The 18107-nt window shown below is 35.8% G+C and overlaps 1 protein-coding gene and 1 long non-coding RNA gene across 15 annotated transcripts in view; one reads left to right on the forward strand and one right to left on the reverse strand.

Annotated features, from left to right (window-relative positions):
- tcf4 (transcription factor 4) overlaps positions 1-12636 on the reverse strand; it is a 209463-nt gene extending 196827 nt beyond the window's left edge. For 2 of the 14 annotated variants that reach the window (XM_088630356.1, XM_088630363.1), the window contains exons 1-3: positions 10417-10718; positions 10134-10172; positions 9035-9107 (exon numbers count right to left, since the gene is read on the reverse strand). In XM_088630356.1, coding sequence (XP_088486482.1) covers positions 9035-9107; positions 10134-10172; positions 10417-10518 — 214 coding nt within the window. In that variant the 5' untranslated portion in view covers positions 10519-10718. The other 12 variants (XM_088630357.1, XM_088630365.1, XM_088630362.1 and 9 more) reach the window with 9 other exon arrangements.
- A 79-nt stretch (positions 12637-12715) lies between these two features.
- LOC148673651 (uncharacterized) lies at positions 12716-17358 on the forward strand. The gene is made up of 2 exons (XR_015936080.1): positions 12716-14056; positions 16630-17358. It is a non-coding gene; the product is annotated as an uncharacterized LOC148673651 (long non-coding RNA).
- Positions 17359-18107: the final 749 nt, after the last annotated feature.

The following is an 18107-nucleotide window of genomic DNA, read 5'->3' on the forward strand; positions in this document are numbered from 1 at the left end:
AAAAGGAAAAGGAAGTGTAAGAATGAGAATATTTCGGTTCCAAAGGGACTGAGATCCCAAAACCACATTAAAACTTCAGTCACTGCCAGAATAATTCTCAAGTACACCTTTCACAAAATCTGCTTAAAATGTACTAAAGGAGAAAATGTGATTTTTAGGCATCCTGACTATACGTTTTTAATTAAAATGTGTGGATTTTTCTTTATTACACTGAATATCTGTAAAAGTACAATAAAATGAAAGTATTGCTGCCACTGATTACCTGTTTTAAACATGAGATACACTACGGTATAATGTTTATAATTATAGCATATACTGTACCTTTCACACTTTGTAAACCCTTTTCCTGGCTGTATCTTTACATTCCTACAGTCTAAAATAACCTTAATTTGCCTGGAACTGATGAAAATGCTAAATTCTTATTCCCACTTATTCCCATCAAACATGGTAATAAAACACTAGATTAATCTAAATCAGCTCCATCACTATTTCTTACCCTACAATGTCTGCAGACATTTGATATACCTGGCGATACCTGCAGATACATTATTTTATTAGAAATCCTCTGCTTTGGTCGTTTGCAAGTTCATTGCAGAAATATTGAAGTTTGTAACTTTTTCTTCTCTGAAATGAATTCCTATAAACCAAAAGAAGTAAATACTTACAAAATGTATTTGATAAACCCAGAGGTTATTACAGAAGTTGACTGTTGTTTTTTTTCTCCCCCCTAATGGAAACATCTGCTTAAAAGGTGCAAAAACGCCGAATCTAAAAACAAACTAGCTTAAAAAAAAACCTCAACAGTTACAATTATAGTCCTTAAACCAAAACTACTTAAAAAACTGACACGGGTTTTGTTTCTTGTTCACAACACCTGTGCTGGCATGGGCATTCCAGGTTAGGGGCAGTCTTACAGCAGGCTGACAAAGAGACTGCATTCCTTTTGTGACAAGTTAAAAGTCTCTTGCTGCCAAGCACAAAAAAATAAACAGAAAATAAATTAGCAGCAGCAGCAACTACTAATTCTAGTTGGCGATGTGATCTTCTTATTGTACTTATTGACTGTAAGTAAGGAATACATACCGCTAGGCTGTCTGCAATACATCATATCCCAACTATCTGTGTACTGTTTTAATATTTAATTTAAATTTTTAATAGTTCATTTTGCCTAGTGCCCATATCTGCATTGCACTGTCAGCTTGTCTTGGTGTCATTCTGTTCATTTATTGTTTCTTACATCAACATAATGTAAACTAGCAATAGCAGTAGTGACAACACCAACAATGGTAGGACTAATACTAAAAATACAGCAAATACTGTTGTTCTTTTAAGTTCTTCTTAGAAATCAGTGGTTTTGCCAGTTCTAATGAAACCTCGGAAAGAGCTACAGATTGTAATCAAACAAGACCAAGGCTAGATGTAGCAAATTACATCTCAAGCACCGGGAACGATAGAAAGACATTTTGAACATCACACTAAGGCCAAGGGGAAAGAGCCAGATGTTCGCTTACCAAAACTTACGAACAAACAGCTGAATCTCGGCAGGTCAGGCACCGAATCTTTGAAAGCAATGATGAGCTCAGGGCTTCTCTTCTGCCACACAACACCCCAGGAAAAATGAGCTGGTTCTCACAGTTCATACACTGAGAGGACAGGCATAGTATGCTAACATACGGTGTGTGCAGCTCTTGGCTAAAAGACTCATTTATTTTAAATTCGTCTCATAATTCTCTTCTCTTTTAAGTCTGCTTGCTTTGCTAATGAAAGCTTTTATGTTCCGTGTGATATTTATTAATCCCAGTATTTGCCCTATTTTGGCAAATAATTTCACAAAGCTGTTCCAGTTTCTGTTTATAACTTGCCTGTCTTCTGGTAAATCGAGTTATTTATGTTGTTGATCCTTTTATCCCTAGTTTGACTCATTACAAAAAAAAACTGTGAGCACAGTATTTTTAATTTCCGGGTTAATTCTGTAATTACCTACTTACTAAATAATGATGTGTTTATTGTTAATTAGGAACAAATCCTTTTCAAATTCCCCATTAAAGTCTAATAAACAATGCTGGATTAATAAAATGATAAAGGGTTCATAAGAATAAGAATTAACATTTCTGAAGTACTCCTTTTTCTTCCAAATTCTACTGTTATTCTATTTTTAGGGTTTAACTATGCCTGCCAATAGAAAAGTCATAGGGAACCAAATAAAAAGCATAACAGGCTTGTAAATGCTGATACTGCCCTTGTCAAATGTAGTCAAACAGGCTCTGGAAAAATGAGAAAAGAAATGCAGAAGTTTTTTAAAAAAAAAACAATGTGCATTTTTTTGTGTACAGTAAACTGTACATTTAGAGAACAGTCAGGAATTTACTAACCTGTGAAAGCCACAACACCACCGCCTCAGGTATTGTTAGATGCCATAGAGCTGTTATCTGAAGAGGATACACTTTGACAAGAATACAGTGCAGGTATATTTTCACCTTATGAATAGGGAGCTTGCAAGCTGCAGAGGAACACGTAGAGGTTAATTCTATGCTGATAAGTAGAAAAAGAAACCAAAAAAAACAACATTTCAGTGAGAACCTTTCAGGTATCACCTCAAGAAGGCTCCACAGCTGAAACGTTGTGTTTATTTTCATTCTTTCGACTTTTCAGTATTGAATCAACCTCATTTTCCTAATTCCTCCTATTCGGCTTATTACTATTTGCTCATTTTCTCCACTGTTTTAGCTTTTTTTTTCTATGATGAATACACTCTCCCCTTACAAACCATACTGAAGCATCCAATCAGTTAAAAAGCAAAAGCAGATCACCTCCCCCGCCACCACAACCCCATTAACTCTTCGTATCCTTGCTTTCTCCTGCAGCAGATGGCATTAGGAGTGTTCCAGCAGATTTATATGCAGGGGGCAGGAGCCTTCCTCAAACTGCACAACAAGGACTACAGAACGCACTGCCAGTGCTCTGGAAACAGAGATATAGCTCCGTCAAATACAGTGGCAAGAGAGAGATTTTTTTTTTTAAGTCCTACACTTTACTGCTCTTCACTAAACTAGGAAACTTCTGTGTGTGCTTCAGCAAAGCTCTTCTTTGCTTCCCAGGTGGCGTACATATGTCGGGGGGGGGGGGAAACACGTGAATTTGACTTTCATTTCTTAAAGCCCTCCAACGTTACAGAGAATGGACTATTGAACGTGTGCAGACAGCCTGGGCTTTATGCTACAAAATGTCATCATTAGGAATTTAAGAAGCCCGAAAAAGGATCAAATGACCACCCATAACACTAAGTAATTATCAGTAATCCTCAGATCAATTAGTAACTAGCAAACAAACGATCTGGGAGAGCCTAATGTTCTCTTATCATTGCTACTGTTTTCTTATTTTCAAATGTTCTGCCAAAAAATTAACAGTAGCGAAATGCATGCAATTGTTTTATTTGTAATCTTTTTTTTTTAAGGGCAAAAGCTTTTCAACAAGCAAACAAAATGCATCATACACTCCACACAAATAAGAAAGCAGTCAACGACTGTGCAGTTGGAAAACGTGCATTAATTACTGATTTCTCAGAAAATAAGACTTTCACTGAAGCCAATGGACAAAAGTAACCATTTTTAAAGTTGTTCAGAAAATGTACAAAAATTAAAAGGTTAACATCTACAAAATGGCTTAATTCGTCCCTTCCACTTAAGGTCACTCACAATTTAACAACCTATTTTATATATTAAACTCAATATGTAGCTATAAGAAACATTTATAGAAAGCAAGTGAAAATGTTCAGATCCCCCCTGAAAATCCAAGATAACACAACAATGGGCATGCAGTCGTTTTTATTCACATATACAGTAAACTGAAGAAGATAAAGAAGGAACCCTGCAATCTCAATCCCCACCCCCCCAATATTTTTTTTTTCTTGGTGAGGTACAAAATACAAAATCTGCACCTCTGCCTATCACATTTGCAATATATGAAGCGACACCAAAACATAACATTTTCAGTCTCTTAATGAAAATTCTCCTGAGCAATCAGTACAATAAAACCAGACAGTTGACTAAATTCATTAAATCACATAACATTCTGTACTGACTTTCCTCACTAAAAACACAATTGTTAGCTCTAAAGTGTTAATCAACTCCGTGTATGTCATAGGCAGTGGAACTATGGTCGGTGCAATGTTTCTCATAAAAGACAGCTTGCTTTTTCCAATATCAAAATGCAACATTAAAAACCTCTAAATGAAAAATAATAAAAATCAGTTTATTATTATATTATTATTATTGCAATGTCAGTCAAAAGTGTTTATATGTTTGGTAATTTTAGACATTTTTTTTTCTAAAATCACTTGGTGATTTGTCTTGATGCTGTAAAAATAATCCTGCACAAACACAGGAATTCATATTGCCAGTGCATAGATTTAGGCATTACATAGCCACTGGATCACATTTTTTTCTTAAACAGGGAAACGGGTATTCAAACTTCACCCAAACAAACAATATTTGGGTTTTATAATCTGAGCAAAATATCGCCTTAACAAAATACTGAGTATTTTATTATTTTTTAAAGAAAAACCCAGAATTACCTAAATATGAGTGGGAAAACAACTTATTTTGGTCATTACAAAAGGTCCATATACAACTTTTGTATATACAAGGATATGTATTTTTAGAATAAAGAACAAATTTAAACTTTCACTTTATTATACTGCTAAATGTTTTAAAAATACCCTGAAAAGAATGGTGATTTAATTCAAGGCCTCCATCTTGAAGTGTGCATTTTTATCCTATCAAGTTAATTACAAGCTGCATTGACATTTTTCCTTCTTTTTCTAAAGAATTGCCCTAATTATACCTTTGTTACATTTTACCTTACACTAACAGGTACAATTGTGAACTAGGACTACAAATTGTTTTCCAAACTGCAATTGAGCAGAAATCACCAGCACCAAAATCACATGAAAAACTGAAACAGAAAAAAAAAACATGAGAAAAAATTTTATGTAGCTAGAATAATACCTGAACACATCAATTCTACTAACAGGTCTAAGGTAATGATGACCTGTTCTTTTCAAGATGACAGCAATTGTTTAACATATGCTACTAAATTCAGTATCAGAAAATCACAATTTTCCATAGCTGCTTACTGAAAGATAGATCCTAGGTATAATCTTACACAGACTGTACAAACCTTCAGTCATATGTTTTAGATATCCAAAGCTGCAATTCAGGCTTGATAATTATGGGTGTCTAAGGAATCAGAGAAAAATTTACCAGTATGTACATGACCAGTTTATGTGGTTTACAGTTCAATAAGCACACAAATGCAATAACAGGAAATGTATATCTTTGCTCAAATGTCTAGTCACTGCAAATATGGACTTTTAGTGCACTTTTTACTTCAACAGTTACATTTAGGATAGGTTTCTCACACATCACTCCAGGTATTTGAAGCCTTTCACTTAAACATCACAACCTGTTTTCATGGTTTTTTGTGTATGTAAGACTCCAGGAATCCCGGTTGGATACAGGTTCATCTGGTATGGTCAAAGATACACACTTCACCGATTACATCACAACACGAAAAAAAAGTCTGATTTGTCAAATAAGCAGAAATGAGCTTTAAAACACAAGGACAGGATTTTGATTCGAGTGGAGAAATAGATCGAATAAAAAAAGAATCTCCTTTAAACACAACCAGTCAATTTGATTAATTCTGATGTTAGAAGGATTTTCTCCTGATTTTACTTATTCTAAATGAAGTCAGCCCTTCATCTCCCATGAATGCCTATGGAAAATTCACAAGACCCACTACTATATCCAAGGGATGTTTTTTAGGTAGCAATGCTCCGTTCTGTCACAAACCATGTTTTATTACTTTCCCATTAGAGCTCTGATATTTGATTTTTTCCCCTCCCTCTGCTTAACTTCGAAAGAAGGAATAAAGTTACCTGAAGCCTCAAAGTATGTCGCGGGACTGAGCAGATAGTTGCTGTGAGGAAATGCAGATGTTCTTATTTTATTTTCTGCTTCTAATCAAATGATCTCAGAATAGAGTTTTGTACTCCAACAACTCCTCTGGGAATGGGGAAAGGGTTACAATACAGAACAAAACTGCTCCAGAAGCAAATACATTAATAAATAATACATGTGTGCCTAAGTAGAGCACTAGGCTTTCAAAATAAAATAAACAGTGTCAACTGCTTTTGGAGAGGATCCTCTTCCGGTGTGGAATATGGCCTTCCCCTGATGGTTTCATCGCACAAGAAAGTCAACAAGGGTGTAAACACAGCATACAGCGCCCAGATTGAAGAGGCCAGGCCAAAGCACTGCAACTGGCTTTACGCTGGAAGTAGATCACATGTGCCCCCTTATTTTACCTGAGCAGATCAAATGTCAACCATGCTACCTACTGGTTTCAGGGCCAATCAAAACAATACAGCATCTGAACAAATCCATTCATCCCTCCCTCTCCGTCAGAAGACATCCTCACACACCCCTACTTTGTTTCAGCAATCGCTGACCTCACATCGAGCTCCTTAAATCTATCTGGATGTCTCCAGCTAATCCAGAAAATTAATTTTGATGGTAGTTCATTCTCTCTAAACAGAGCTTGCAGGTTGAATGGGGATGGAACGTGTAAAACATCAACCACGGGATGATCAAAGGAAAGCATATTCAAATAAAACCAAGATGCTGAATTCATTTTTTTTTCTTATTACTTTACGGTACCCTCCAACTATGTAAGGCAAAAGCAGCGCTTCACTTAAAAGCCACGCACCACTACTCACATCAGTTCTCAGAGTGAAACTGATATAATTAAACCTGCTAGGGGTGGCCCCACAAAATGGGAGACTTAGACATGCTCTTAAAATTCTTCTTATTGTTGTGGATGACTATTATTTATAACACTAATAATATTTCTAATAATGCTAAAATGCCCATTAACATCTAATCCACAGTGCAATTAGGGCACAGCTTTTTGTAGTTGTTCTGCTTGCTGGGAAAAAGACAAACACACACTCTGAGAAGCAAAAGGGAAAAAAAAAGTATTAAGTGACTGGTTCCCTCGCTTCATCTTTATTTTGAATGCAATCAGTCCATATTGACTGACAAGCATGACCAAAACAGATTCAAATGAATAGGCGAAGGAACACACAAGCTTCCATAGACCACTTTATCTGCCACCATACAAGCGCATCAAGTAAAGCAGGATATTATTAAAACATTCTTACTCCGAACTGTGACTTAATAAGCTATGCCGATTAAGAAAACAAAAATATGGCATGTGATCAGCATATCTGCCTGTGCCCGAGATTCACAATTCTAAACCCTGGCAGGGAATGTGCTTACTGGTTGCGTGCAGTGTGATTCCTTTTCAAAATGGAAAAAAAAAACCCTCTAGTAGACTTTAATATTTCTCTTTTAGCTGAATTTCCAGTTCCAATTTAGATCTATTTAAACCTGTTTCCTGAGTGAATATAAGGTACTTAAAATTTTTTGTTAGTTCATAACCCCCCGAAACATGTCCATTGCACCGACAACTGCTGGAATAAAATGCTTGGATCCCAGTGTTGCTATCACCTTCCACCTGTCTCTGAAAAACTGAATACCAATTTGCAGAAAAGCAGCGCAGAGAGAGGTTGGAAAAACAGGACAAAGAACCCTGCTCTCAAAGTGTTTGCACAATGTAATGTTTATTAATAGCATATTTGTCTCTTAAAATGTATTCTAAGCTACATCACGGGCTGGTGTTTGTACCCAGAATCCCACATAGAAATCCAACCTTTAAACACTGAAGATCGCTGTATTTGGATAGATGATCCACCAGATGATCCTAATCTCTGAATATTTCAACAGAGACATCCATATGCTCAGGCACAACATCTACAGCCCCCACCAAGCCTGCTTTTACTCAACAGAAGGAGTTCACCGAGAATATTCAGATTCGTTAAACCAAATAAGCAAACTGGAAGCCATCACAATGTAACTAGTCTGCAGTTGTGTCGAACAAAACCGTTTAAGAACATAATTTTCTCATCCTGACAAAACTAAAACCACAGTCTAAAAACTAACTCTAAATGCATATGCAGACACTGTGGGTTAGTTTAGCAAAGGAGAACACGACAATTCCATGTAAATACCACAAAGGTTGGATGATTCTACTATAAAATCACAAGTATTTTTTGAAATAAGAACATAGTATCTCAATAACAGACGTATTCACATTCTGTTCTGGATGTTTTGAGCACAGCATGTTTATTTTGTTTCTGTTTTTTTTTTTGCTTCTCAAAACCATTTAGAAAAACATTAACATAAAGACACTTTAGGCACCAGACTCACTAGTTTAAAAGTTGTAATAGTTATCATTTTGTTGCATTTTCTTATTAACTTTGGAAGCAAATATGTCAGACCACTCTTCGAATAGTGTTATAGACTGCAACATCGTTTAACAGCTCAATGAGTGTAAATCACAGGCAAAATATACAATATACCATACCAGAATTTAACAGTATAGAGTGCTGGCAGCAGCTCCAACTATATTACATTTTCTGGAGTTATCTTTGTACTACATATAATTGCACCTGCACTTAAGACTAATCATTAGTGTTCAGCTTTAATACAAGTAACTTGCTGTCACTTAAATACAGTGCACAAAAGTAGCTTTAAGTTATAAAAGAGCATTGGTCCCTTCATTTCAGCTCTTATTATTAGTCAAACTGTGGCAAGGAAGAAACCCAAAAACATTAATTCTAACACTATTCAATAATTCTCGCTCACGACTCGCATAACAGTCACCAAATCAATTAAAAACACAATTGGGTTGGAATGTTTCAAGGAGAGACATTTTAAAAACATCCAAAAAGATTCACTTATAACAACATCTAGAGTATTCTATATATCTATACGTTGCACATTTAAAATGTCAAAAAATAAACTCTATTCTACTACTGCTTCCTGAACTGGTCACAATTAAGAATCAGATATAATCAGCTCTATATCAGTCCTTCCCAGTGTCTTTATAAAGCCAACTATGATTAACATACTTGAGCCTGTGAAATGTCCACTTCCAAGGGAGGTTGGTCCATTTTTTCCACTGCTTACTGGGGGAGAAAACATCTAAAAGAAAACAAAGAACATGTTAAAACAGAGAAACATCAATTCTCAGATCACTACATTCAAAATTTTCTATCAATAATTTTAGGTTATATTTTTAAGACACACTAGAGTGCAAAGTATGTGCTCTAATGTGTGCATGTATATACAGTACAAATATGTAATATTACAGTATTCTGCACTCCTATGCAAATTATACTCTTAACTGCATTCAATCAAAGCAATTAGCGCCTTTCCTTCCTTAAACAAGTAAAAACACCGTTATATTTTAAATGTGAATAAAAACATGCATATATATTACAGCACTCATCCTCTCCTAATCGTGAAGCTACAATGAAAAGGCTTCCTGTTTCGCAGCTTCAGAAATTCAGTCTCATCCACCTAGCAATTTGGCATGTCCACTAAACTGTGGGATCACGCATTACACTGAAATTGACAAGAAAATCCATTGAAAAGAGTGAACTGTGCAGTAAGATTATAGTTGTTCCCTTTAATCCAGACTCTGTATGTAAGGCGAGGGTGGGATGTTTCTAAACCTTTATTTAGCCTGCGATACAGAAAGTTATAAATAAAAAGTTGATGAAGAGCAAGGATTTCAAAAACATGGCCGAAGGCAACATTTCCTGTCCAAACTTCCGAAAAGCATTTCTCAACAGAGAAATCTTTGCCCCAGTTGCGCTATTTGTTCACATTAAGGTATTACGTGCAAAAGAGAAATTGTATTCATTATTTATACGAGACAGTTTCTATACGAAAGTCATAAAAGACGAACACGACTCCTTAGTGGAGCAAACTAAGAGTGTACAACATCACGAATCATCTCTTAAAAACATCCACTATAAACAGTAAAACTGCATGCTTTCCTTTCATGGTAAAATCGTGGGCTTATTTTAATGTGTTTAAAACAATCTTCGTATACTACTAATAGCTGAAAGTTTAATGCACAAGTCTAAAATACCAAGTGAAAATCTAATATAAAACGACAAAAATAACAAAACAAGAAAAATACTTAAAAGTAGGATATACTACCATTGATGTTGGGAACATTTTCAAATCGCTGTTTCGCATCTATAAGACAACAAAATTACTAATGCAAAATCATATTTCTCTGTACATTTTTTGGAAAACAGTTTTATCCACATTAGTGTTCTATTTTTCTACATTAAAACATTTACAGTAAACAGACGTGCAAAATAAACATTTTAAACATTACCTCAGAGATATATGCAATATAATTATTTGTTTAGCAAAGTATATACAATAACCGATCTTTTTTTTTTTTACTGTCATAATATTTATAGAATTTGCTTACCGCACTGAAATCCAGTAAGTCGCTGAGTTCTTTGTCTGTCCCTAAGGCAGCCATTCGCTGTTGGTGATGCATTTTAGCAAAATCACACAGACCTAAAAACATGGAAACAAATTGCAATCAGAAAACACCAGGTCCCGGACTGACTTGGAAGGCAAATCTAATCACTATCTGAGATCTTCCTGAAAATCCACAGATGACCCGACTCGCAAGATTCCACTTTGCATTTAAAACCAATTCACTCTCAGCGCATCATTATGCAACAGGAGGTTTACATAAAACGAATGAATCCACTGGTACAGTACAGAAAGAAGAAACTGACATTAAAAACAATTCTCTCCCAAGTCCAACTCAGCCCGCCCGAACAGCAGGTTAAACGGGGGATCTGCAAGTGACAATCCCATTAAAAAAAAAAGAAAAGGTAACAAAAGCTAACGCAGGCACTGAAACAAAAAAAAGGAGGATTCTACGTCTGTAAATATCCTTGATGTGTGCACAAAAAGTATCAGGCCTTTTATTAAATTTTCCCCGGTTGTTAATTTGAAGCTTCCATTCTCCCGAGTTTATAGCCCATGTGCGCCACTAAACAGTAAGAATGTGTATGGACAGCCACCTAGCTACCTTTCACATACCTTTAACACTGCAGCTGCCAGCGGTTCACTGAAAAAGCAAGAGCAGAACGTGAAAGAAAATCATCTTATTGGGGATCTCTTCTGCCGAGGACGTCTATTTCGACCGCCTGAACTAAAATCTAAACTTTAACAGCGGTGTACCTTTTTGAGGGGGTTAAATGAAATAACAGATAGTTTGTTTTAATCCTCTGAACAAAACTAACTGGCAGGCAGTGAAAAGAAAGTACTTTATAATGAGAAGCCTGGAAGACAAACGCAGTGTTGTGTCTATTGATCTACTGCGCAAACACAGAGCTGGAATTTGAATCTACCGTTACCAACATTTTACACAATTTGACCACACCAATATTAAATTCTGCACATCTCCCGGCTCCAAGAAACAAGCAGTAAAAAATCCGGGATTTCAAATTTTAAAGAAATTAGCGCGCCTTTCTTTTTCGAAAAGAGGAGTCAGAATGTAAATCGCCACGAAATAAAAAAAACAGAACTTCCTATACTGTAGGTCCCATTTAGTCCCTGTGTTGTCTTGTTTTTTTTCTTCACCTACCTTGATTTATATGGGATAAAATGAAAATAGCAAAATTATTTGAAATTGCGTCATTTAAATGTGACAACACGCCTTAAAATGTTCTAAACAGCTTTCACTACTAGTCACTTGTGATCATTCGCAGGTTTTCCAAAAGGGATAAAATTGCCTCATCCTATTGAATCAACTTCATTCTAAAATGTGTTTCTAAACACACAATTTATATGGATACGGTAAAGTGCTTATTCGTGTTTTAAATCATCTTGGATGTCTTGCAAATATTTTATGTAGACAGAATGTGGAGGTTTCAATCATATCACCGACATAAATAGTCCTAGTATTTTTATTAACAGTGTATCAGCTGAGGAACGTGTTAACACTCAATACTATTCAAAAACTTTGAAGTCGCTACCACATGTGACAGGATTATATCAATACAACGGCAAGACAGCAAAATAATGCCGGAATCATAAAATCGGCATTATCGGGAGCTTTCACGTGTTTATTTCTTTTAAATCCGAATCAGTTCACATTAAATCTGTTATCTACACATGGTAATAAAGTTTTTAAGCAAGTTAGTTGGAGTAGTCAGTAGTGTTTAAGACCCGGGTTTCATCGCGCAGTCGATCGCATCAATAAAGAACATAAATAGTAAATAGTTCCTTGGAGTGTCAAATTTACACAGAACACACACGATCAGTAAAAAAATAATTATAAACAACTACAAAATTGTTTACCTTATGTTTGTTTTGTTAATCCACAACAAATCAGTCTCTTTTATATTATCAATAACAACATAAAAAATAAAAAATATATAATTTAAAGGATTTTAAAAATCTTTTTTTGTCCGATCGCGGCTTTATTTTTGCTTTAAAACACCATAATCAATTCCAATTTTGACCAGCATCCAACAAAATAAAGTTGTACATCCAGATGTTGCCTTTTGTTAGGGTTTTTTGTTGTTGTTGTTGTTTCTTTTCAGATCCCATTTACTTTCTATTGCACCAGTGCAATATTGTCCCTAGCATGTTTCACAGAGACGCATGCATAAGTCCCATCCACATCCGGGACACACGTCACCCTCCAGGTCCGGGTCACGTTTGGATGACGTCATAAGGCAAGCGCAGATCTGTCTTTAGTAAGTGCCTGAGGGTCCTTAGCGTATGAAATAAGATTAAATAATTAATACTGTGATTCGCTTTCCAGTTTTCTTTTTGTGATTCGACTCCCAATAACTGGCACATATATAACCATATAGCGAGTCTAGCAAACTATAGAGCCAGTGAGTAAGATTAATATTTCTGGGGGGTTGTTTTGTTTTTGGAGAGACCCTGCTATGCTTGTTTGTTTGACTGGCCAGTGCCTTTCAACGAAGTGAGTTCAGAATTAACAGGCCATTGGTTACAGGTGTGCGTTATATTATTTTAGGCTTTTTTGACACAGTTATTGTACTTTTAATGCCTTTTCGCCACACATTTTGTCCAGTAAATGAAATAACTCGTTGCAGACACCCAAGGTTTTTTGGGGAAAACTTAAGAGTTCTGCATAGGGCGAACGAGAGTTGAATAGGATGCACTGTACATACTGTAGAGGTATATAGTTCTTTTTTACTTGGTATACCGTATGTTATAGTTCTGATTTCTCAAAGGTAAAACTAAAGGCGTACTCGAATGTATATCTTAGTATAAAACTATAATTATGTGTTTCATAGTCTGTGAAGTAAGTCATAATGTATAATTTAATTTTTCGGTGATATCTTACTTTAAAAGTTAAGACCCTTTTAACTGAGCCAATAAAATGCTTAACAATTTTTTTTAATAGGGAATTGATCTTCTCAGACATAATGTATAATGTTTGAAATGCATCAGTGATTCAAGCCTTGTGTTTGTCTTAATTCAGCTGTTATCTTATTATTTGTTGTATAAATATTAGAAGTAGTGGTAGTAGCACTATGATTGGATTAATATCCTGACATTGTATCCATGTGTGCATTCGGAATATCTGATTTCATTAGACTCTGATGTTGTATTCTTCACGTAATATTAGTATTATATTATTAAGTGATCAGTATCGATTGGCCAGCTATAAATGCACCAGTTTTACATGCAGTATATAGAGTGCTTGTAAGCATCTAATTATCATTTCAAAGTTATGGGAAATCAGTTTATAATTTCTGTACTTTGAAACGTAAACTTATTTTCACTTAAACTGAGATTCTGGACTCCGTGTAGGATTTATGATATATTCATTATGAGTACTGTAGTGTTCCACACTTCTCAGCATTGGACTGTCCCATGACCTCTCCCTTTCTTCCTTTTCCTAGGCTCCCTTGTTACTCTTCCTCCTCTGTGAAAGCGGGGAGCAGCCTTTATTTCCCTTTTTTCTCCTCACGTGTGTCGAACAGATGCCTGTGTGTCTCTCTCTGCCTTTCCGTGTGTTTTCCTGCTCTGTGACTTGCAGGCCCCTCTCTAAATGAGTCACTACGGTATATTTTGAGTATATTTATCTTGTTTGTAAAAACGTATTTTTCTGCTTAAATAGTTTTACATATGGTATCATTAATTTGAACCTTATCATATTAAGCAAACTAAAAATGGATAGATGAAAAAAGCACGCATCTACCTTTAGATCTTGGTGTACGTTTTGTTTGGTGACAGCAGATGTAATGGATGAAGTCTGTTACCCTGTTTATTGACATCTACTGTTAATTACTTTTCATGTGCTTTTGTCTTATGTTCTGCCTTTGCTGGAAGATAGACCTCATAGGTTAATTTAAAGTGAGACAGATATAAATGATGTTTTTTTTTAGCAAAGGTCAGATTAAGTCTTCATATGATTCTTTATATAATGGAGTTGTTATATGCACAAGCTGTCCTATGAAGTCCCCTTTTATTGCATTATAGATAATGTGTAAACATTTTTAAAAATCAGTCTTTTTAATCCAACTTAATTGCAAAAAATGAGTACTTTGGTGGTGAAAGGAGTAAAATATTAACAAGGGCCATAATCAAATATCAAAAACTAAACTATGGTGTTTGCTTAAGTATTCATATTCCAAAGTCAATACTGGGTAGAAGCACCTTTGGCAGCAATTACAGCTGCTATTCTTTTTGCATAAGTCTCTCCAATATTCACCAATTCTTCTTTGTGAACTTGTTCAAGATCTGTCAAAATGGTTGGGGATTATTGATGGACAGCAATTTTCAAGTCTTTCCACAGATTAGCTATCAGATTTAAGTCAGGACTTTGGCTGGGACATTCGTTTTCTTGATAGGGTATTGTTTAATTGTGGCCTAGTGCTTTGTGTCATTGTTCTTTTGAAAGGTGAATTTTCATCCCAATTTTAAATTTTCAGCAATCTAAAGCAGGCTTTCCTCTAAAATGTGCCTGTGTTTTTTTCCATTAGTTTTTTCCCTCCGTCTTGACAAGATTCCCAGTCCCTTCTGTTGAGAAGCAGCCATGTAACATTACTACCACCATTGATAACTAGTTTTATCAAGTTAATATTTTAATCAGAACTTGAACACTCAAGCAGAACATGTTTAAGGGTGAAAGAAGTAAAATGTCAGCAAAAACTACAAAGAAAAGCAAAAACTAAAATATGTTGATTACATAAGCATTCACCCTTTTGCTATATAAAACCTAAATTGGTTCAGGTGCACAAAATTACCTTAATGAGCCACACAATTAGTTGAATGACCTCTGTCTGTGTGCAGTAATAGTGGTTCACAGGTTTACAGATTAATTACATCTCTCTCTTTCTGGTCTCTCAGTCAGGTAGTCAGTTTCAAGCAAGACCAGGGAGCTTTCAAAACAATTTGGGGACAAAGTTGTAGAAAAGGAAGGGTATGCTAACTTTTCAAGGACCCTTCGTTTCTTTTTGAGCATGGAGTAGTCAATAATTAAGAAGTGAAATGCACCCAGACTGCCCAGATCTCGTTCTTCCCCCAAATGGAACAACAGTGCAAGAAGGAAACTGTTCAAGGATGTCACTATAAGGACACCAGAGACCTTTGAAGAGTTACAGAGTTCAATGGCTGAAATGGGCAATAAATGACCACAGGTGAAGATTATCCTATTAAGTCCACAATGGGAACTTGTATGGATCTGAAGACAAACATCTCAAATACCACATTAGATTTGCTACAAAGCACAAAGCAAAAGTGATGCTGCAAACCTGTGGCAAAAGGTTTGGTGGTGAAACAAGACAAAAATGGAAGAACATTATTTCTGATGCAAACCAAGTACAGTGTAGTGCATCACTCAAGTAGCCCCATCCTTAGTATCAAGCATGGTGCTGGCAGCACTGTTACAGTTTTCCTTTCTTTCAACAGGGACTGGGAAGCCTAACAAGACTGCTGGGGAGCAAGGTGAAGTAAAAAGAGCTACCAAATTTAAGAAGAAAACTTGCTGTAGATCTACAACGTACTTGGACAGAAATTCACTTTTTAGCAGGATAATGATCCAAAGTGCAAGGCCAGAGCTACACTGGAGTGGCTTAGGAAAAAAAAAAGTAAATATCCTTGAGTGTCCTGACTTGAATCCTACTGAGAATTTGTAGAAAGAAAACTGCTGTCCATAAGCAATCCCCAAGAAGCATTCTCATGCAATCCACATATTTGTTTCTCTTTAGTGCCTCCATCATTTTGTAATTTGACAATGGAACACCATAGGAAGGTGAATACTTCTAAAAGGTGCTGAAAGAAATAATTGGGCACTAGTTCAGGTGGGTAGCTGCGTCAGCATGCGTAGGCTGCAAAGGAACAAGTAGTAGGTTTATTCCATGCTGAAAAAAAGAAGAAAGAGAACACAACGTTTCGGCCGTGGAGCCTTCTTCAGGTGTGAGAGAGACAGGGCAGTAGGCAAAGGTAAAGTAGCGGGAGAACAAAGGTTGGGAGGGAGGAGGAGTGAGAGGCGGGGTACTTGCCACTGGATATTTAATCTATTTACAGAAATTATGTGAAAACAAAAAATCTCCAATTATAAATTAATCTGCTCTCAACAACTGACAAACTAAACAATTTACATTTTTTATGTACACCCTGGATGGGACACCAGTCCACTGCAGGGGACACACTCAGACCATGCACACACTTTATCCAATGCGGGGTCATGGGGGAATGGCAGCCTATCCCAGCAAGCAACGGTTGCAATCACGAACACGGATGCACAAAACAAGACCAATTTTCCCAGAAGCCAGTGGACCTACCAACGTGTCTTTGGACTGCGGGAGAAAACAAGCATCTAGTGGAATGTCACACAAACACAGAGAGATTCCCCACAGATAGCACCCCTGGAACTGAACCCCGGCACTGCACAGAAGCAATGGCAACCACTGCTCCACTCTGCTGCTCTCATGCTGTGATTTAGTTTTGTTATTGTTAAGGTTTTTATATTTGTAAGATGTTTAGAGTCTTTTACTAGAGATGAGTTCAAATCAATTAAAAAGTATGAAATTGGATAACAAATCCCTTAAAAACAAGAGGCACAGGAAAATAGTTTTGGAATTTGACTTCTTTGGGGGAGTAGATCCATAAAGAGAGCTAGAATTTGGCACCAGTAAATGTAATTGAACAGCCAAAACGTTTCCTTTCATTTTCTTTCTCAATCTTTGTCTGATAATGTTGAGTACATAGTGGAAGAACACAGTTAAGTTAATATGTCATATTAAAATGTGTCATCTCCAGTAATTGAAGCAATGTATAACTTGGTAACTTTGTTCAGTTGGTTATCTTGATGTATTGTTCCCCCTGTAAAAGTTCAATAAAAAAGATCTTCACCCAAAAATTTGTCATGTCAGGTAGGTTGAACTTGCTGGCTATAAAGCAAAAAAGTGAGAAATGACAAGATTCATTTCACAAGCCTTCTCCACAGCATACTGATGTGAATGAATGTATTGTAACAAAAGTGTTTGCAATACTGTTCTGTAAGGACATAATTTCTTATCATTTTTAATTAAAATGGAGTATTTCATAGCTTGAATGAGATTATTGATTATCAACATTTTGTGATTTACATTAAGCCACAAAGCATGCTTTGGTGAACCCTTAATGGACTAAAACATACACAGCTCTCAAAAACAAATGGTAAATCTTATTAAAAAGAGATGCACAGATTAAAATATTTAGACAATGTAAGTGTACTTGCAGAGACAGAATTAAATAATATTGTAGGTGATGCTGGGGAGCACTGATTTTCAGACTTTTGAATTTGAAAAATGACAAGGAAAAATAGCTGAATAACAATTGCTTTCTAAACAGATGATGAGACGCTTTTGTCTGAAACATTTATTTTTTAAAACAATTTTATCCCTGTGTATAGCATGAAAAGCAAGTTTTGTATGCTATACATAATAGAAACTTCTTAATTCTGTTATTTGTACACTGCAGTTCAGTCTTTTAAAAGATACTGTAAGCCATTCACTCACAAACAGTTGAGTCTCATTCACAATATTTGACTTTCAGTACTGAAAAGTTTACTGTATTTCAGGTATTGAAAAATTACAAAGTCCATTTTTAAAAAAACTGATTGAAAGA

Source organism: Lepisosteus platostomus, chromosome 4 (genome assembly GCF_059453375.1).
Source record: "Lepisosteus platostomus isolate fLepPlt1 chromosome 4, fLepPlt1.hap1, whole genome shotgun sequence".
Lineage (NCBI taxonomy): Eukaryota > Metazoa > Chordata > Actinopteri > Semionotiformes > Lepisosteidae > Lepisosteus > Lepisosteus platostomus.